The following is a 22831-nucleotide window of genomic DNA, read 5'->3' on the forward strand; positions in this document are numbered from 1 at the left end:
AGCAAGATGTGGTGGTTAACTCCAAGAAAACAGCACCTTCTACACACAACAGGGCTGATACACATATGAATGCACAGAGACTGTGGCAGTCAGTACACACAAGACCTACATGGGTTCAGATAAGACAAAATCCCAGCAGAAAGAAGGGGGACACAAAGTCCCACCCCTAACCAAGATGCAATGTGCAAATGAGAGTTTATGTTAGCATAAATGTCAGCAATGGAGTGTCACTGGGTATATCAATCACATTTTAGGGCAAGTCTCATGACCAGCAGTAGGTCAACATAAAACAAACTTCTTAGCTTTTTGTGTGTTTTGGTTTTGGTTTGGCATGTTTTGATTTTCATTTTTTTGGTTTCTGCTTTGTTTTTGAGAGAGAGAGAAGAAAGAGAACAGGAAGATGGGTAAAGAGGAGGGTAATGAGGATCTAGGAGGAGTTGGAGGAAGAAAAATATGATCAAAACATATGGCATGAAAGAAATTTTAATTTAAAAGATTAAAAAAAAACAGAGGTAAAACATCAGAGAAAGTCACCTGACATACACCTCTAGCATCACATGCGGGCACACACACACACAAATAAATTTTATAAAAATAAAATTTGTCAGATAGTGATGGCACACGCTTTTAATCCTAGCACTTGGGAGGTGGAGGCAGGCAGATAGATCTCTCTGAGTTCAAGGCCAGCCTGGTCTACAGAACAAGTACCAAAACAGGCTACAAAGCTACACAGAGAAACTCTGTCTTAAAACAACAAGAGAAAAAAAATTAGATAAAATTTTTTAAAATGGCAAAATATAGTGATTGTAGAAATGATAAATACACAGGGCAGTGCTGGTGCACGTCTTCAATCCCAGCACTTGGAAGGCAGAGGCAGGTGGATCACTGTGAGTTCAAGACCAGCCTGGTCTACAAGAGCTAGTTCCAGGACAGCCTCTAAAGCTAGAGAGAAACCCAGTCTCAAAATAAAAAAGTATATATATGAATTATAAATTCATAAAATAAGATTTAAGGGCTATAATGTTCTCAATGAAGGTCAGTGAGTTGGTTCAACATGGGCTCTTCCCATTGAGCCTCAAGACTGGAGTCAGTATCTACATGGCAGAAAATGCATGGTATTGCTCAGGCATAATACATGTAACATTTGTCACACAGAAACCAAGGTATGCTAAAAAAAATAAAATAAAATAACAAGTCTTCCAAAATGTGTAGACACAGTATCAAACACCATCTCCATCCAACAGGAATACACTGGGCATCTATGATACCACCCTATGCTTCTCGTACACACAAATAAAGACCACAACCTCGAGGAGTTAACATTTAAGCGAGCAGAAAAAAGCAGTAAACACACATAGTAAAATATGAACTCTGTTTTATGAGGAAACATGCTGCACAAAAAAAAAAACCAAAAAACAAAAAACAAAAAAACCTAAAGCAGGGTTCAGAAATCCGGAGAGTCTAGAAACATGCAGGAAGAGGCAAGTAGGATGCCATCTTCAGTAAGAGAGGTAAAGAAGAGCTCACGAAGCAATGACATCTCATCAAAGACCTGAAGATGGTCAGGCAGGCAGTCACAGGTACTGAGGAGGGTAAGGGGAAGTGCTGTCTAGTCCATAAGTAACTCCTCAACACAAAGAAAGTACAGCGTTCAACTTCAGTTCTGCAGCAATACTTTTAAAACACTTTGCTTTGAGACTCAGGTAATTCTGTAAGTGAATGTATTCCTGCATACCTTTTTCATTTCATTTTCTAAATTTTCTTCCTCTTGACCTTCAGACAACCTTCTTCTCAAATCAGCTATTTCCCGCTCTGCAGTTTCTCGATACTGTGCCCACTGTGCTCGCTCCTGCTCCAGCCTCAGATGAAACTGATGCTCATAGTCACGAACTGTCTCTATAAAACATCACACATTCCATCCATGTCTAAGCATCATGGAGCAATATCCAGTACACTGAAATTGTTTAAGCTATATAAAGAGCTTGAGATAAATTTTTGGAAATAAAAAGTTCTAGTTCTTATTATGAATTGAAATAAGGAAGGTTCAAAGTAGAGCTTTCAACTTCCATCTAAGACCCACTCCCAAATCCATGTTCTCTGGCACTATACTGAGGATCCCAACAGAAATACAACATTTCATTACAACCAAATGAATGTGCAAGGAATAAATACTATTTCTGGGATATTTCACTAACGCCTAAGATTCTAAACTGAGACAAATTCTATAGTCTTTACAAAATAACTTCAGATGTTTAATACAGTCTTAAAACACCACCTGACAGGCACTACTGGTAGCCCATCAAATTTTACTCCTTTTTTAAAATATTTTATTTATTTTTATTTTACATATATGTTTGAGTGTCGCCTGCCTGTACATACTGCACTATGTACATACCTGTTGCCTGCAGAGGTCAGAAAAGGATGTCAGAGCCCCTGGAATTGCAGTTATAGACAGTTTTGAGCCACTCTGTGGGTGCTAGGAAATGAACCCAGATCCTCTACATGAGTAACAAGTGCTCTTAATCACTGAACCATCTCTCCAGCCCTTTATATTAACAAGACTGAGCTTTGGGAATTTACAGTACTCAATAAAAACCCTCCACTTTCTGGCTGAGTAAATAGCTTAGTGAGATCACTTGCTTCACATGCGAATGGCTCTAGATTTGATTTGATTCCACAGCATAAAACTAAATACACAGACTTACATACATGTTTCAATTTCCCTTAGTTAAAGCTGACCACATACTTGGTCAACAAACTGTGAGGAAGAAATAGCAAGAAGATTTCTAGAAGAAAATGACTTATCTAATGTAGACTGGAGGAGGTATAACCATTTCTCAGCCATGAAGCAAAGATGAAATTTTAAAGAACATGGTAACTATATAGAAGCAGACAGACAGAAAAGTTAGGGATATAGGTGGAGTCCCAGAACTATTATGACCACCCCTAGCTTACCTAGAAATGACTTGATTCCTATGAGAAAAAGGAACCCCTGTACAGATGAACCAGTACAGCCAGGCTTATTACATAAAACTGGAATAACCCTTAGTGACAGCTACAGACTCAGAAGCGGAGGTACCCTTAATTGCATCCTCTCAAAGAATACTATGTAAAAACTGGGATACAAATGCAAAGCCTCCACCCCAGGGACAGGTCAGCGGTCATTAGCTCACATTTGCAAACACTAATTATTCCAGGATCCCAAAGATTAGGGTAACACCTTGTTTCATTTTGTCATCATTTTCAACAATGAAGGAAGGAATGAGGCATTTGTGCGGGAAGGAAAAAGGCTACACACACTATTTCACTTCCTTAGCCTCAAGCTGGCATTTCGTAAGGTCCAGCTTAGCTTTAAGGACATTCTTGTCCATTAAACAAAGATTTCACATACAAAGATACATTATACTTAAAAATTGAGACAAATGAAAATCCAGATTTAAACCCTGCTTTAAATCTTATGAGTAACTACAACCTTCATTTAATACATTATCTCTCAACACCCACTGGACGCCCTCACTATGAGATCTGCTGAAGACACCGGTGATGGACCCATCATGACACCTCTGGCTTCCCTTTCATCTGACATCTTGAAGATGACACTACATAAGCCACAAATGAACACAAAATGCACTTTAAGGTCATTTGAAAATGGAGTCAAGCATCAGAATTTGTTGATCTTACAAAGTCTAAAACCTGATCTTTACCTTTCATTACAGCCTGAAGTGAAGCAACCTCTTCTCTCCACTGCCTTTTAACTTCATCTATAGCTTCTTGTTTAGTATTCTCAGAGACTGTGGCAATTGCCTTGATATTCTCCATCTCTGCCTGAGCCTCCCACAGCTGTGTCCGAAGGTGACCCAGATCATCCTGTGCAGCTTGCAATACTGCATTTTGCCTCTTCAGATCCTCTGGGGGAAAAGTAAAAGATTTTTCATTAATGTGTAGTTCACTTTATCAGACTCAAAAGAAATGAAGAAACTAGATTTTAAAATGCTAACACAGATTATGAAGGTATTTAAACAGAAAGTGTAGTGGGTTTCAAAAATATGTACGAAGTGAGTTCCAGGACAGCCAGAGCATTTACACAGAAACCCTGTCTCGAAAAACCAAAATTAATTAATCAATTGAACTAATAACACACTGGAGAAGGTCACAGCTTTGCACTATATTTAGGCTTTTGCCACCCACTAAATGGGCATAATCAAAAACTTTTTAAATTTCTTTTTATGTGTATGTGAGTTTTAACTATACATGTATCTGTGTATCACACGTGTGTCTGGTGCCCTGGAATGTCAGGAGAGTGCATCTGATTCCAAAGATTGTAGTTAGACAGTTGTGAACTGGCATGTAGGTGCTAGGAACTGAACACAGGTCCTCTGGAAGAACAGCCAGGGCTCTTAAGCACTGAGCCATCTCTTTAGCCCCAATAATCAAATTCCTTAACTACTCTGGTGTAAGTGTCCACATCTGCAAACTGGAAGTTAAAGATGGCCACTTCCAGAGCTGTTGAAATGATAAAATGATGTACTATAAATGCCTGTAAGTACAGTAACTTTCAAAGAGTAAGTCTTCAAGACATACTGAATGGAAGAAAGCCAGACTGCATAGTAATTAGAGTTGATAGAACTATGACTATTCTCACTGACAGTGGTGGCACAAGCCTTTGATCCCAGCACTCAGGAGGCAGAGGCGGGCAGATCTCTGTGAGTTGAGGCTAGCCTGGTCTACAAGAGCTACAGAGAAACCCTGCCTTGAAAAACCAAAAACAGAACAAAACAAAACAAAAACACCATTCTTTTTTTTTAATGATTATAAATGATTTTTTATTATATATACAACATTCCTTCCATGTATGCTTGCATGCCAGAAGAGGGCACCAGATCTCATTATAGATGGCTGTGAACCACCATGTGATTGCTGGGAATTGAACTCAGGACCTCTGGAAGAGCAGTCAGTGTTCTTAACCTCTGAGCCATCTCTCCAGCCCCATGACTACTTTCTTAATCACTCTTTATAATCTCTTAAATAGTAAGTCGATACATGTACGCTACATGCCGTAAGCCTAGATAGAACATATATTTGGTCATGACTTCCAAAAAAGATGTGTGGAGTCAGGAATGCAGTTTATTGGTATAGCACTTGCCTCGCCTATACAAGGTCCTAGGTTTGGGTCCCTAAACACTGCAAAGAAAACAAGAATAAGCTTAGTATCCCTCTAAAGAGATGTGTCTATTTTCTCTTACTGCCAACTTTCACTATTCTCTCCTTTAAAAAAAAATGGCTGCAAACTCTCAATCCTTCTGCCTCAGCCTCCTTAGAAACAGAATCTCAGGAGCACAGAACCATAGTTTGCTTATCTGTTTCTAAGGCAGAGTTTACTGATTTAGGAAGAGCACTGTGATAGTTAACCTTCACTTCGATTAGATGATGAGTCACCTAGGAGGAAACCCTTTGTCCTGTTAAACTGAACTGAACTAAACTGAGAGGTTCAACAGAATAGGAAGGGTCAACTTGAGTGTGGATTCTGGTCTAAATAAAAAAATAAGTAAGCCAAGAGTCAGCGTTTACTTGGCCCTGCTTTCCTGACTGCAGACCCAATGTGAGCATGCCTTCTCTGACATAAGACTACTGTATCTCCTTCAACCATGTCAGGTATTTTGTCAAAACAAGAAAGCTAATACAGAACAGTTATATCAAAAGTGGGTAGGCTGCTGTGAGAACCCTGACCAGATGGTTCACAGGTGTTTAAAACTGGCACATAGCAGGAAAAGGGAAGAACTTCTGAGTTACAGAGTAGGGAAGCCTCAGAATGCTGTAACCAGAGTCAACTGGTTCATTCTGATGGGCATGTGGGAAAACAGAATCCAACAGAAAGGCAGATTATGTACCCACTCATAAATGGATAATAGCTGTAAACAAAGCACGTTGAGCCTATAGTTCATGATCCTAGAGAAGCTAAGTAATAAGGTGAACCCAAAAGAAACCATATAGAGACCCACCTGGGAATTGGAAACAGACAGATCGCCTGACAAAATTGGGAGCATGGGGGTGGAGGGATAAGGGAAGGAAGAACGGGAAGAGGAGGAGAGAAGTGGAGGGTTGAAGAGAACTTGAGGGAATGGGATGGTCAAGATGGAAGAAGGACAGAGATGAGAGCAAGGAAAGAGATATCTTGATTGAGGGAGCCATTATAGGGTTAGCAGAAACCTGGCTCTAGAGAAATTCCCAGGAATCCACAAGGATGACCCTAAGACCCTAAGGAATAGAGGAGAGTGGGCCCAATCTTGACTTGCCCTGTAGTCAGATTGATGATTATCTTTTTTAAAAAAGATTTATTTATTAATTATGCATACAGTTTTCCCTGCATGTATGCTGCAGATCTCATTACAGATGGTTATGAGCCACCATATGGTTGCTGGGAATTGAACTCAGGACCTCTAGAAGAACAGTCAGCGCTCTTAACCTCTGAGCCATCTCTCTAGCCCCTGATCTTATATATCACCATAGAACTTTTATTCAACAACAGATGGAAACAGAGGCAGAGACCCACATCGGAGCACTGGTCTGAGCTCCCAAGGTCCAGTTGAAGAGTAGAAGGAATGAGAATATGAGCAAAGAGATCAAGACCATGACGGGTTCATCCACTGAAACGGTTTACCTGAGCTAATGGGAGCTCACCAACTCCAGCTGGACTGGGAAGGAACAAGCATAGGACCAAACTAGTCCCTCTGAATATGGTTGACAGTTGCATGGCTGGAACTGGATTTATCTCTATTGCATGTACTGGCTTTTTGGGGATTCTATTCTCTTTGGATGGATACCTTGCTCAGCCTAGATATAGTAGGGAGGACCTTGGACCTTACACAAAGCAATGTGCCTTATCCTCTTTTAGGATTAGATGGGGGTGGGGTGGGAGGGTGTGTGGAGGGAATGGAAGGAGGGGAGGGAGTAGGAATTTGAAGTGGTATTTTTTTTTAAAAAAAAATCTAATAAATTAAAAAAAAAAGACAGCATTCTCCTTCGCCCAAAAGATATTTCTTAAAACTCTTTAAAGAAACTTTTGTCCAAGTGAATTGGAATGGGTTTTGGTGGTTTTTTTTCTTTGTAGTCAAATTTATCAGTTTCTCAGCTGTGTATAACTTCTGATGTCCAAACATTTCCTGTTTAGTTCTCTTCTAACAAGCACAGGCCTACGAGTCACTTCTGTGACTGTGCAAGTTTGTCCTCACAACTCAAGAACTCAGCTAAATGTTAAAATTCTAGGTTAACAATCATTTTTATGTACCCAGATGATGTTATTTCATTGTCTTCTGTCAGTTGAGAGGTTAATACGGTATTTCCTGGGTTCCGTTGCTATAATGAAGCTGCTGTTCAGACAAGCTCTTGCTATCCACCCCTCGGTGAGTCTCCAATTCAAGACTCTTCTAACTCCACCTCCAAATGCTGGACTCACATGCACATGGCACCATACATGGGTTATTCTCTACTTTTGTAATTTGTTTGCAAGTTCTCTAATAAGTTTTTATTATATATCTTTATTTCTTCATTGTTTTAACTGTAATTTTAAAAATAATCATTGTTTCATACCCCTATCTAAGCGAACATATGTTACCTGGACCACATACAGATTCCTAAACCAAGTTTTTCACAACTGAAATTCTAATAGCACCAGAGAACCATGGCCACGCGTAAAGTCCTTTTGGACACCACTGGAAAACTCAACATCCGTTTTTATCATTTCCTCCCACAGTCTTTCATCTGGAGCCTCAGAGAACAGGGGCTCACGAACACTCCAAACTGAGATTTCTAAAGCATAAACACTGCTGCAGTGCTAAGCACTGACTGAAGTTGGCTAAAGGAAGAAGGCACAGTAAGAATACCTTTTCAAAGTTTAGTAGAAAGTCAACAAAGCTTTCTGAAATTTTGTAATATTCCCAACTGAAGTCAGCTTGAAAAAAAACTGCACCCAAAGACAAAAACTGGCAGCAAAAGAAGCTAAAAAGCCACCTTATCGTCTCTTTTATAAGTAGTTCTCATCACTGTTTGCGTCAACAACTCAGTGATACTCCAAATAAATGCAAGCTCAGTAAGTACAGTAGCAGCAAAACCGTCCCTTCCAGGGGAAAAGCAGTATTTGGAATTCTGAGTCGCCTTGACCTATTTTGCTGAGAGACAAAGACTGCTGAGCACACCATCACCACACTGCACACTGTTTATGCCTGTGATGATCATAAGGACGGCCTCCACCTTCATAGTAGGTGTGGTACTTGAAAAAAAGTTTCAAATTTGATTTTTATTATGCTATGGGTAAGTGTCCAAGATAAAAACCAAGTAATCAACACTGATGTCTTAGATATCACATATGTTGCCTTTAGGAAAGTTACCCAGAAAGGATTATAGAATTCCTTTTTGTGGTTTCAAAACAAGGTTTCTCTGTGTAGCCCTGGATGTCCCGGAATTTGCTCTTGTAGACCAGCCTCGAAGAGATCCGCTTGCCTCTGCCTCCCAAGTGCTGGAATCAAAGGTGTGCGCCACCACCACTCTGTACCCCAACCACCTCATACCTCCACTCTATCTCCAGTGTAGAGCAAGTATTTTTAACTAAACCATATCAAAGCTGTTTAATTCAGATATAAAACTGATAACACATCAGACGTGAGAGGCTGTGGGCCAGTGAGATGGTTCAGTGGGTAAGAGCACCTGCTGTTCATGCCCGATGATCTAAATTTGATCCTAAAACCTGAGAAATGGTAGAAGCAGAGACTTAACTTCACGAAGGTGTCCTCTGACCTTTGTATGCATGCACTAGCACATGCACCCACTCCCATACACATAATAAAAGAGAAAACCTAAGAGCTTTATTTGAAAAAAAAGGGGGGGGGGGTAATAGAAAACAAATTAAACAATCTTTCAAAACTAACTTCAAATTATTGAATAAAGAAAAACTAGGACACAGGTTCAATCGCCAGCATCCACAGGAAAGCTCACAGTTGTCTGTTAACACCAGTTCCAGGGGATCCTATATCCTCTTCTGAGCTCCATGGTCACTAGACATACATAGTACACAGACATATATGCAGGCAAAGCACCCATACACGTAAAAATAAATAAACAGATAAGTAAATAAATAAATAAATTTTAAGGTTTTTTTTTTAAAGGCCAGGTGGTGGTAGTGATGCACACCTTTAATCCCAGCACTCAGGAGGCAAAGGCAGGTGGATCTCTGTGAGCTCAAGGCTAGCCTGGTCTATAAAACAATTTCTGGGACAGCTAGGGCTGTAACACAGAGAAATCCTGTCTCAACAAACCAAAATTCAGGGCTAGAAAGATGGCTCAGTAGTTAAGAACACAGACTGCTCTTCCAGAGGACCTGGTTTTAATTCCTAGCACCCACATGGCAGTTCACAACTGTCTGTAATTCCAAGATCTGGAATACATGCAAGCAAAATATCAATGCACATAAAATGAAAAATAAATTTAAAAAACCCTGAAGAATCTGTAGAGGATGACCAATATACTGAGGAAGGAGATAGCATTACCCACAACCATACTCAATTTGAACTTAGCATCAGAGAAATACCAGAAGGATCATATGTGTGTATGTGTATGTGTGTGCACGCATGCATTAAATATATTTCCAGGTCATCTTAACAACACATCATTGCTCAGAGTCTACCTTAGAGACTAGGATACCTCAAGAATAGAATGCTTGCCTAGAATGTACATGGCTCCACATCCGATCTCCTGTACAGCAAGGAAAAAGGAGGGTACTCGTTGACAGAGGTTGCTGTCCTGCCCAGTCCCGAAGCTGTTCAGTCCCAAAGAAACGCACAGAGGCCTACATTAATTATAAACTGGTTGGCCTATTAGCTCAGGCTTCTTATTAACTAATTTTTACATCTTACAGTAACCCATAATTCTTGTCTGTGTGTTAGCCACGTTGCTTGGTACCTTTTATCAGCAAGGCATTCTCATCTTGCTTCCTCTGCGTCTGGGTGACGACTGCAGACTGAGCCTTTCCTCTTCCTGGAATTCTCCTGTTCTGGCTGCCCCACTTATACTTCCTGCCTGGCTACTGGTCAATCAGCATTTTATTAAAATACAAGTGACAAAACTTTACAGAGTACAAGACCATTGTCCCACAGCAGGTACTTAACAAATTTTAATGAGCATATGTAAAAGAACCAGAGAGCAGGAACACATCAATTTGGCAGAGGGTTTATTTGGCATGCAGAAGATCCTGGGTTCAATACCCAGCACCACTTAAACACAGTAATCACTGCACATCTGTAACCCCAGTACTTAAGAATAGAGGCAGGAGGGTCAGGAAGTGTCTAAGGCCAGCCTGAGCTACATGAAACCCTAACCTGAAGCAAAGGATGGAAAAGGCAAGGGGAAAGGAAAGTGGAAAAGGGAAGAAGGGAAATAAAAGGAAGGGGAGGAAGAGAGGAGCCGAAGAAAATGAAAAGAAGGGGAGGAAGGAAATGAGGAGTACTGGGTTAAAAGAATGTGCCACCACACCTAGTTGCAAGCATAGTTTTGTTATAGAACTCTGACAAAATTATTTTTTAAAAGACTTTCAAGCCCAAGATGTTACTTAGGAGTTTAAGATATAGCCTAGCATGCATGAAGCCTGGGTTCAAACTCGAGTACCAATCTAATGACCTGGCACTCAGGAGGTAAAAGTAGGAAAATCAGAACTTCAGGGTCACCCTCAGTTATGTTACTAGTTCAAGGCCAGTCTGGGACACACAGGACTCTATCTCAACCAAAAATTTTCAATTACAAAATACAAAAGACACTGCTTTAGACTAGTGACTCCCAAAATGTGCTACCTAAACCACAACATCCCCAAGTAACTTGTTAAAAGTGCAAATTATGGGATCCTAGAGTCCTAGTAAATCACAAACTCTGAAGCTGAATCACTTTGGAAGCTTGTTAAAACACCAACCATCCGACCCCCAGACCCACATCCCAGTTCCTGACTCAGCAAATGTGAGCTATGACCCAAATATGTGCACTCCTAAGAAGTTTCCCAGGTAAGCCTGATGCTACTGCAGCTGTTCTAGAACGACACCATGGAAACCATCTTTCTACTGCTTCTAGGCCAACAGCTAAAATCTAAACACCTCCCCTGACCCTCCTAAAACAGATCCCACCAGAGATATTTTACTTAAACACTCATCTTTAACAACTGATAACACAATGACTCTACATGTTTTTCTCACCTTCAATTCAATCAACCTAAAGGACCACATGAATTTTGCTCCCATTGTATGCCCAGCACCTAAATGCAATGTATTCCACAAAGCAAGTACTCAACAGTGAAATGTCAGTTTCAACAAAGCATAGCCAGGGACTACAGTGTTAAGAGCAGCCAACTACAACTAAATACCACCAATGTCAGAAAACAAACAAATCTTAATGATGCATTTTCCAATTGTTCCCCAACTATACTGAGAACCCTAGTTCCAAAAAGCATTATTTTTATTATTTCACACATACACAAACACACACACACACACACACACACACACACACACACACACACAAAGGTTTATTCAATCACACACAAAAAAAAAAACCCAGTGTACTATCAGAAACTTAACATTTAAGACAGTTTTGGCAGGGGAGTTGGGAAAGAGACTGGTGAACTTACCCTCTTTAGCCAAATATAGCTCCTTAAATTTTGCTCTCTTTTGATTAAATTCTTGCTCAAGCTGCTGCTGTGCACGTAAAAATTCTGCATTAATTTTTTCCAATTCTGCTACCCGTTGCTGAAGAGAAACTGGAAAAAGAAATACTAGTTAACAATAATAAATTTGAAGCCGGGTGGTGGTGGCGCACACCTTTAATCCCAGTACTCGGGAGGCTGAGGCAGGCGGATCTCTGTGAGTTCGAGGCCAGCCTGGTCTACAAGAGCTACAGGCTCCAAAACCACAGAGAAACCCTGTCTCAAAAAAATAGTAATAATAAATTTGTTTACATATAAGTTTTAAGAACAAACTAGTCACTCAGTTAAATACTGTTAGATACATACAGAACTAGTAGGGAAGCTGAAATCCATTATATTCCAGGAAACTAATTTTTTAAGAAGCCAGACACTTCTATTAGACTGTGATACACATACTGTGAATGAGTCATATAAAATGAAACAGAATCACAGAGAACAAAGCCAATTTCAGTATAGGAGCTCCCAATGCTCTTTAGAACACTGACAAGAATGTTAATCCATGGTTGGAATTGTTAAATATTGACTTAGTTAAACTACTTATCCCAAAGCTAACCCCACTGTCAATGTTGCTACTTCCTGTTTCTTTGTGATGAGCAAAATTTAATGTGCTTCCTGGCTAGGAAAGCCACAACTGGAACTATTCTTCCAGTTCCAGAAGACCCATTACATTACATGGAAACTGTTACCATATGGAAAGGACAAAACCTGTGGTTCTGTGTCACAACCCCAATACTGGCAGATCATCTGATTTCAGATAAGTGTTGGCTACAGTCTGGCAAAGTGTAGACATATTCCTTACAAAGGGGCTCAAGATTTGGGTCTCAACTGTCTATTCTGGTCAAGGTAAGGGCTGTTTTGGTCAAAACACAAAGCCTTGACTCAGCCTTAAGGCTATCAATATAATCCCTTCAGGAGATATTTATCAGCATTAGCCAACTACTATCCAGTCTACTGTACACCACCACAAACCCTGGTGATCTGCCTATCTCTGAGCCACTCCTTACCCTCAAGCCACAGATCAATTCACAACCAATTTTATAATACAGATAGAAAACGCTAAAAAAGTATACCAATGGTTAGAACTATAGCTCATTTCCTTCATATTCTTTTCAAAGTTCTCTGAAATAAGGATATATTTCTCTAGCAAATTCTAAACTAAACCTTGTATTAGTTTAGTCCCACACCCCTAGGCTAGCATCACTATTGATAGTTTTAGTACAAATGGAAGAGGTAAAGACACTTTGAGCTCTGTGTTACTAAAGGTTCACCACAGTTAGACAATGACACCCGACCATCTGAGAACTTTCTTTTCTTTCTTTCTTTCTTTCTTTTTTTGAGAAAAAGGAGGTGGTAGAATATATCAAGAGGCAGCCATGTAGAATATATGAAGGGTAACTTTTGGAAAGAAGTAATCATCTAAAATCATAAGGAAATTTAGTCCCTGAGTTCCTTATTTCTGCTAGTACTTATTGCTAAATCCTAATGGTTAAATTAATAGCTTTCCCACATAACACTAAAATTACTGACACTTCTGACTACTACAAAGATAAACAAGGCCTCTGAAAATGAAGGAAACATAACATACCCGTACTTCAAAATATATTTTTAAAAATACTATGTAATGCAGCAATTTACCCCTCACTCACACTTTTTCCTACATCCTATCCCACCCATAGCTTCATCAAACCACCAACATGCACAAAGGTTCATGCTATTCACCGTTATAGTTATAAATAAAACTAATGAATCAACAAAATAAAAAAAAAAAACCTTAAAATTACAGCCAAAGCCTGGCATGGTGGTTTGTACCTGTAAGTCCAGCACCTGAGAGTCTGAAGAAGGAGGGTTACCATGAGTTTGAAGCTAGCCTGGACTACTGAGTGAGACACTTACATAAATTATTTTTTCTAAAAAATATGTTTTTCAGCCGGGCGGTGGTGGCGCACGCCTTTAATCCCAGCACTCGGGAGGCAGAAGCAGGCGGATCTCTGTGAGTTCGAGACCAGCGTGGTCTACAAGAGCTAGTTCCAGGACAGGCTCCAAAACCACAGAGAAACCCTGTCTCGAAAAACCAATAAATAAATAAATAAACAAACAAAAAAAAAACGTTTTTCAGCAAAACCTTGTACTTTCACTAGTCCCTACCTCACCCTGGCTCTGACCCATACAGTTCAAATCCAAGTCCACACCCACAAATCTGACTGGCTCTCTCCACTCTTTAAGAAAGATTGCAATTCCAGGATCCTTGAGGGTGTACCAATAACTCCCTTATTTTCATCCTGTTCTTGTATAACTTTCAAAAGAATCTATCTCAAGTACTCCAAGCATATTGCATTTTTACAAAACAGAAAAGCCAAAATAACTGCTTTTCACAAGCATGCTTTTACCGTCACACCTAGGAAAGTCAATTTATCTCAAACAGACAAAAGTTTACAAATAAGTGTATCATAATGTATTAGCAGACAACAATGAAATCAAACTGAAATGTTCATCAAATGGAAGTGCTATATTATTTTTCTAACATGGTGACTAAGTAGTTCACTGTGATTAGAATATAGTTCAAAAAGTAATTAACATGGAACATAGGGAAAAATGACAAATGTTAGCTGTCATTTTAAAACTAAAGTATTTAATGGGTAAAGAAATACAGAGATGGCCAGGCAGGGGTTGTTGCTGCTCCGCGGGTGGAACCCCCATATTTTAAGAATAACAGGGGTGGTACACGCCTTTGATCTCAGCATTCAGGAGGCAGAGGCAGGCAAATCTCTGAGTTCAAGGCCAGCCTGGTCTACACAGCAAGTTCCAGGACATCCAGGAATACACAGAGAAATCCTGTCTCAAAACCCATACCACCCCAAAAAGAAAAAAAATACAGAGATCAAGTTACTCTGTAGCCACAAAAGACTAAAAGTTACTTCTGACCTGATAATTCTTACTAAGTTCCATGCTTACTGACATCCAGGTCAAAACCCTCCCTGCTATACACAAAGTAGTCTTACCACCACCTTCCAACAATACTGAATCTTTGGGAGTTAGCCACATAGAGTTTCAGTTCATCAGCTTTCACACACACAGCCCAAACATTATTAAGAGGGAAATCGTCTGATGCCAAGGCCACCTCATTTGTTTGCTTACTTGCTTGCTTATTTATTTATTTACTTATCAATTAATCAAGCACAGGAAGAGGGGAAGGACAGGGTCTCATTACAGCCAGCCCAGGCCAATCTAGATTTGTTATGTTACCAAGGCTGACCTGGAATTCAGTAATCCAGATGCCACATACTTGGATTAAAGGTGTTTGCCATGCCACCATGACAAGCCTCTGTGGCTTCATTCATTCATTCATTTTGGTTTTTCAAGAGAGCAGCTACTTTTAATGCTTGCCATCCAAAGAGAAAAATGACTGCCACTTACTCAAAATGTCTGAATTAAGAAATAATAATACGGCACCAAAGCTACAGAGAAACCCTGTCTCGAAAAACCTAAAAAAAAAAAAGAAAAAGAAATAATAATACAGAAAGAAAGGGAGGAAAATAAAATCATAAATAAGGAAAAGATCCAATAATTCTCACATATTTGATCTTTCCTAGTTTTCCTGTTGTTTACTGAGACAGTCTCAACTCTTAGCCCTCTTTCTTTTTCTCCCAAGCGTTGGAATTGCAAGAGTGGACCATCATCACCTTGTCTAACTTAATTTTCCCTAATTTTGATATGAAGGAATGAACAATAACTTAAAACTCCAAGTTGTGCCCTACTATATACGTCTAAAAAAGAAAATATTAAGTTCAATGAAAAATGAGAAAGAGGGAAAAAGCAATCTGGATCAAATTTTACTGTAACTGGAAACGTTTGTCTGAAGATTTTCCTCAATGCAGGAAGGAACGGGGAGGGAGAATCTGAACACTCCCTGAAACCACAAGTCTTGACTTGTACTGTCGTCGGATCTTTAAATGAAAGTACTACAGGGTGTGCGCTCACAATTCAGCTATTCACAAGTCTAGGACAAGCGGACCACTTCAGAGAAGGAGTTCAAGTCCAACTGGGCGACAAGGCAAGACCTTGTGAGAAAGAAGGGAGGAAAGGAAAGAAGGGAAGGAGGGTGAGGGGGGAGAAAAAGCATAAAATGAAATTATTAGGTATGGTAGGTATATCCATTTAATGGGATACCAAAGCCATAAAATGTATATAGTAAATGAAATGAACAAAATACAAAATTACATATGGTACAATATAAACCATGTAAAACTATAAAACAGACTGGAAGGAATATGCCAGGTCATGGCAGTGGACAAAGTAGCCAGGCCACACATTTGCCACACATAACTAGGAAAAGAAGCTCCTGCCAACATCAGCCTAGATCGTGGCATGCAGCCATCAGGAGTTGGCAGAGCAGAAATTCTCTAGGCAACTTGGAAGGCTAATGCATATGGCCAAGGACATCCTGAGGGAAACAAGGCTGCATTCTGATGAGCTGAACTAGGTACCAGAGTTGAAATGTAAGATACCCAGCAGACCACAGAGCTCAAGGAAGAATGTACAAACAGCAATAAAAAGAGCGTCAAATACATCACAAAAAAAACACAGAAGTAAAGTCAACACTTGGGGTTAAAGAGATGGCTCAGGGATTAAGATTATTACATGCTCTGAGAGAGTCAGTTCCCAACATCCCCATGGAGATTCAAAACCCTCTGTAATGTAACTCCAGACCCAGGGGATCTGATGTTCTCTTCTGATCTCCTTGGGTCAGGCACATACAGGGTGCACATACACACATGCAAGCAAAAAATTCAAACACATAAAATAAGTAAATCTAAAAAAAGAAATAAGCCAGTTGGTGGTGGTGGTACACACCTTTAATCTCAGCAGAGGCAGAGGCAGAGGCAAATGGATCTCAGTGAGTTCAAGGTCAGCTTGGTCTACAAAGCAAGTTCCAGGACAGCTACATAGATAAACCCTGTCTGGAAAAAAACAAAATTAAAACAAATAAGCAACATAAAATAAATAAAAAATAAACCTCCTATGTTGGGTTAAAGGTATAGCTCCGTTAGCAGAGTGCATGCCTAACATGCACACATCCCTGGATGTTACCAGAACCCAAGATACTGAGCATGGTGGCAGAAGCCTGTAATCCCAGTGCTCGGGAAGTGAACGCAGAAGTACAAATTCAAGGCTAGCCTTGCCTATGCAGCAAGTTTAAGACCAGCATGAATTATAAGAGACTATGTCAAAAAAGAAAAACAAGAAAAAAATGTGTGTTAGCTAGTCACAGTTAAGTCTACCACTAAGAAGGCTGAGGAAAGCTCAAAAGTCCATGCCACCCTGAGCTATACTTTGGGACCCTGTCTCAAACAAACAAAATCTTGAAAAGGGGGACGATGGTTCATAGGTAAAAGTACTTGGTACACAAGCATGAGGACCTGAGCTCAAATCTCTGACACCTGCATAAAAGAACCAAAAATTTTAACATTTGAAGACAAACAAAACAACGCCTATGTTGTTTACCATAACTGAACCTAGGTCCTCTGCACAGGGGCTCTGGTACACATTTTTACAAAATGGTCATGAATTCCTGACCATGGGAGACTTGGTAAAGAGGCCTTCTTCCAGATCAGGTGGCAGTGAGCATAGCTCCTCCTCAACTCTCGCGTAGCAGTTGTCAATGCCAGGCATCTCCTGAAACACGACGTCTGGATGACGCCAGTGCCTCTGGGAACAGAGGTGCAGTACACCAGCAGAGCTGCACCAAGCTGTTACCTTCGCACAGGGCAGTATGAGACACACAGGTCATAATCCTCTAAAGCCTCCTTACGAAAGGACAAAGGGGAAACTAGCCAAGATGGCCCCTCGAGATGGTAGCTTTCCTTGGCCATCGTTATCTATGATGGTGACAAATGCCTGCACCTGGTCTGCTGGCCAGCTCAGACTGCTTCTTCTACACTAGCATGATCTCAAAACTTCACTCAATGGGCAGAAATACATGTTCAAGGGCTTGTACCTCTCTCAGATGAGACAGCCCAACTTGCTAATAAGACTCTAGGCTCTCACACTATATCTAGAAGTTTACCCACGTAAATAGTAACACAGGGTGATGTGCCAAAAGCTGGGGAGGCAAAGACGGGAGGATCCTTGAATTCAGTACTGGCTAGCCTAGCTGGTGAGCTCCGAGCCAAAGAGAGATCCTGTATCAAAGAAGACAGACACATTACAGAGGATGATACTCACATGCACACATGCAAATATTTAAAAATAAAAAAATAAAAATCTAGGAAAGGGCTGAGAGCTCAGGGGATAAAAGTGCTTGCCACACAAGCCTGACAACCTAAGTCTGATCTCTGGAACCCACAAAAACCAGATGTGGTTGTTTGTATCCATAATCTCAGCACTCCTAATTTGAGATAAGGAAACAGAAAAATGGGCTGGAAGCACACTAACCGACCAGGTAGAGTATACAGAGCAGCAGAAGCAGGAGACGCCCTGCTTCAGGAGTGTGCAGTAAGAGCACCAGCTCCCAAAAGCTGTCTTCTGACTCCTACATGTGTGCCAAGGTGCACATCATCATCATCATCATATTTACAGTCCAAGAGGGGACGAGACTTATAAATGAAATCCTATCCATCAGCAACCATGGCATGTGGAAGGCGGCTCATCTACATATTAATGTCTTCCACTTTTTTTTTTTCCCAAGACAGGGTTTCTCTGTGGCTTTGGAGCCTGTCCTGGAACTAGCTCTGTAGACCAGGCTGGTCTCGAACTCACAGAGATCCACCTGCCTCTGCCTCCCGAGTGCTGGGATTAAAGGCACGCGCCACCATCGCCCGGCTGTCTTCCATTTTTCTGCTAGTTTGGTTTAGCTTTGAGATGGCTTTCAGGCCCTAGTTGTCCTGAAACTCAGAGATCTACCTGCCTCTGTCTCCTGAGTGCTGGGATTAAATGCATTAGTTTAAGGCTAATTATTTTTATATCTCATTATTTGTGTTTGAGGATTTAAGTTTAAATCAGCTAAAAAAACAATGTACTCACATAACATCAATTCTCCATCACTCTAGATACACAATTCATAAATGAGAATTGTTAATAAAAAACTATCTCACATCAATTCCTTTAATATAAAATAATTGGTTTAGGATAATCTGAAGTTACTATCATTTACAAGAACAAAAGCCTGCTGCAACATAAGCTACTCTTCAGAACCATGTCTAATTAAATTGTAAGACAAATCAATTTCCCTGTATGCATCTAACACAGAAAATGCAAAATGACATTTTTATTCTCTCTACATTTGTGCTATAGCAAGACTACACTGTAGTATCAATTCTACATTAGGAATTACTTAACAGAAGTTCATAAATAAATAATAATAACACAAAGGTTATATTTTATTTACAAGGAAATTGAATGCATTATTTATGAACTTTTCAGAACTATCAAGGTCATAGGTAGAGAGAGAGGTAGAATTTTGATAAATAGCTATCATTCTGCTTACATGTAGGTGAAGATTTATCTAAGGATGGGAACATGAAAACTAAAGAAGTTTCAAGGAAAAAACACTGATGTTAACATTTGCTGGGTAGGGAAAATCTCAGCACTACAAAAGATGATGATTATAGCAGGCATTAACAATTAAGAATCTCCTATTTGTTGGTGCACACCTTTAAGTCCAGCACTCAGGAGGCAGAAGCAGATGGCTCTCTATAAGGTTTAAGGCTAGTCTTGCTTACTACATAGCTTGCTCCAGGCCAGTCAGGGATACATAATGAGACCCCCCTTCTCAAACTAAACAAACAAACAAAAAATCCCATATTTATTAGGCATAGCAAAACAGTTAAAGAAACAAGCTCTGGGATTGAATATGAATCTAAGGCTCATATTCTTACAAGCTGGCTCTCATCTCTGAAAGCGAGAACTAATGTTAGTACAATCTACCTTTCCAGGCTACATTTCAAGGCAAATGGCTATGTGGCAATCAATAACAAAAGTCTTAAATACTAGGCAATTTCTCCACTAGGAATCTGTCCTAGGGAAGAGATCATGGATAAGTGTGTAAAGATATCATTCCAGAAGTACTGATACCCTCCTTCGTCTACGTCTCACTTCCCAAAGTTTCCAGTACCAGTGGTCAAAGAATCATATGGAAAACACAGAAACAACTCATGAGTTTTAAACTGTAAACTCTTTGAGTAGCATAAAGAACTCACACCCTCCCACTCCGGCCTACAGGATGTGCATCGTCTTTGTCCCCCATATCCACACGCTGTATGCTACCCACATGTTATTTGGGTAGCTATTATCACATGCTTCTGCTCATATAGCCCCTAATTTACCTCATAAAGGTGTCAAAGCAAAAAGTAGTATGTTGGCAATTTATGGGAGCGAAAGGGAAGTAGCAAAATGTTGCCTTTAGGCAAAAGACTAAAACAAGATATTTTGAGAGAGCTAGAGACCACATTTACCCAACTATTACATTTACCCAATTATTATACTATATAATTGTTGTTTTACAATCGGTTACTATTAACCTCATACTGTGCCTAATCTGTATTTTAACATAGGTATATATGCATAAGGGAAAAGAAACAGACACTATATTGAACTCATTATTACTCATTTTTTTTTTGTTTTTGGTTTTTTCCAGACAGGGTTTCTCTGTAGCTTTGGAGCCTGTCGTGGAACTAGCTATTGTAGACCAGGCTGGCCCAGAACTCACAGAGATCCGCCTGCCTCTGCCTCCCGAGTGCTAGAATTGAAGGTGTGCGCCACCACAGCCTGGCTCGGGTTCTCATTTTTGACCAAACATTCCAGAGTCCTTGGATATAGGGGTGTCTGGGTGCTAAGGTCTCACTTTTGACCAAACACATATAAAAGATATAAAATTTTTTAAAAGAATACTGAAACTTAACCACTACTTTTTTTTTGGGGGGGGGGGAGGGTTCGAGACAGGGTTTCTCTGTGGCTTTTTTTTGGAGCCTGTCCTGGAACTAGCTCTGTAGACCAGGCTGGTCTCGAACTCACAGAGATCCGCCTGCCTCTGCCTCCCGAGTGCTGGGATTAAAGGCGTGCGCCACCATCGCCCGGCTAACCACTACTTTTTATAAAAGAAGTTTATACACTCAAAAAAGAAAATGGGTGGGCAGGGTATCTAATGGTTTTGAGAAATGAGTCTTTAGAGGTGTCAAACGCATTACCAGCATCAGTTCAAATGAAGTCTTGAATTTCCCTCTATGAAAACCACTTCAAAAGCTAACTTACAACAAAAGCCACACTGAGGATAAAGTTTGTTGGGAGGCCCTGCTGGTCAGAGGTTGCAGTCTATGGTGACCTGGCAGCTCTCTCCAAGCTCAGTCTCCTGCTGTCAACCTGACCTTATCAGGAGAATGTGTGACTTATCTCCTGTGACCCTTGGCCCTCGCAGAACCGTCCCCCATATGGCAATCAGACTTGCACTACTAGCTTTAGAATAGGAACGTGCTGTTTAATGCAAATTAGGTGACGCCCTAGCCACTGTTCCACGCTTTATACCTCCCCACCTTCTGGAATAAAGTTTAACTGTCTCAGTGGAGTTGTCTCCCAGAGGGCTGTTCCCACCATGCTCACAGGCCTTACAAAGCCTGTCCTGTTTCTGCCCCTGGTGGCAAACAGACTGTGAGGGAAGCTCAGTGGTAGAACACAGACATTCTAGAGTGTGCAAGGCCCCAGAGTCAATGTCCAGTGTCACCTACTACCCCATCCCTGAAAAAAGAGCAAAGAATAAACCTGAAAGATCTATAACAAACAAAAACAAAGGGCTTTACCTTCTGAATGTAAAGAACTCAGATATAATTTACAAAGAAAGACAGCAAATGGACAATGTCGGTTTTTAAAGGCCAGTGAGATTTACTAAACTAAAACAGACACCATGGGCAATGAAATGAAAACTCACAGGAACCTGAGTCTCAAGTATTGGGGGAGGGGTGTTTTTCAAGACAGGGTTTCTCTGTGCAGCCATGGCTATCCTGGAACTCGCTCTGTAGACCAGACTGGTCTCAGACTCACAGAGATCCACCTGCCTCTGCATCCAGAGTGTTGGGATTAAAAGAGTGCACCACCAAGCCCAGCTTCTACTCAACTTTCATTTATTCAACTCAGAAGCAGGAAGGAGCCACTTTTAAAAAGATTAAAGAAGACGGGCAGTGGTGCTGCACACCTTTAGTCCCAGCAATGGGGGGGGGGGGGGGGGCAGGGCAGGCAGATTTCTCTAAGTTCAAGGCCAGCCTGGTCTACAAAGCACATGACAGGACAGTTACACAGAGAAACTCTGTCTTGAAAAACCACACACACACACACACACACACGAGACTGAAGGATTTCTTAATACAATTAATACACTTATATTAATATAGTAATTGTAAAGATGCAAGGGTTGAAGAAACGGCTCAGCAATCAAAAGAGCACACTGCTCTTGCAGAGGACAGGAGCTCAGTTCTTAGCACCCATGTCTGGTGACTCACAACCTCCTTTAACTTAACTGCAGCTCTCTGGAATCAATGCTCTCTTCTGGCCTCCACAGGCACCTACGCTTTCATGTGTACAGACACAGATAAACATAAAATGAAAAATAAAATCTTGAACAAACACACACAGAAAACTTATTTATTGTCCTAAGTTAATAACCCAATGAAAACATGTTTTCCTTCTTATACACATTACTAGGAGTCAAAGCTAGGGTCCCAGTGCATAATGTTTCAAAGTTTTGTCTTTGATAAGAAGGACACAGTGGGTAAAAACATATGTATTCACACTGAACTTTATCTGAATAAATAAATACTCAAAAATAGTCAAGAAAACTTCAAAGAATGATTAAGAATTTTTGGCTCTTTTAATACTAAAACATTACAAAGTAGAGAAAAACAATAAATGTAACTGTGCAGTATGACTACAGTATCATCAACTGAATACTGAATTAATCCTGTATGATGAAAAAACAGCAGCTACGCCGGGCGATGGTGGCGCACGCCTTTAATCCCAGCACTCGGGAGGCAGAGGCAGGCGGATCTCTGTGAGTTCGAGACCAGCCTGGTCTACAGAGCTAGTTCCAGGACAGGCTCCAAAACCACAGAGAAA

The 22831-nt window shown here is 40.4% G+C and overlaps 1 protein-coding gene across 2 annotated transcripts in view; it reads right to left on the bottom strand.

Moving 5' to 3' along the window:
• The window catches only part of Rabep1 (rabaptin, RAB GTPase binding effector protein 1), an 89674-nt gene that overhangs the window by 50544 nt on the left and 16299 nt on the right, over positions 1 to 22831 (bottom strand). The window contains exons 2-4 of one of the 2 annotated variants that reach the window (XM_075991836.1): positions 11660 to 11788; positions 3705 to 3908; positions 1736 to 1896 (exon numbers count right to left, since the gene is read on the bottom strand). In XM_075991836.1, the coding sequence (XP_075847951.1) occupies positions 1736 to 1896; positions 3705 to 3908; positions 11660 to 11788 (494 nt within the window). The remainder of the gene's footprint in view (positions 1 to 1735; positions 1897 to 3704; positions 3909 to 11659; positions 11789 to 22831) is intronic. The other variant, XM_075991838.1, reaches the window with a different exon arrangement.

This window comes from Microtus pennsylvanicus, chromosome 11 (assembly GCF_037038515.1).
Source record: "Microtus pennsylvanicus isolate mMicPen1 chromosome 11, mMicPen1.hap1, whole genome shotgun sequence".
NCBI classification, from domain to species: domain Eukaryota; kingdom Metazoa; phylum Chordata; class Mammalia; order Rodentia; family Cricetidae; genus Microtus; species Microtus pennsylvanicus.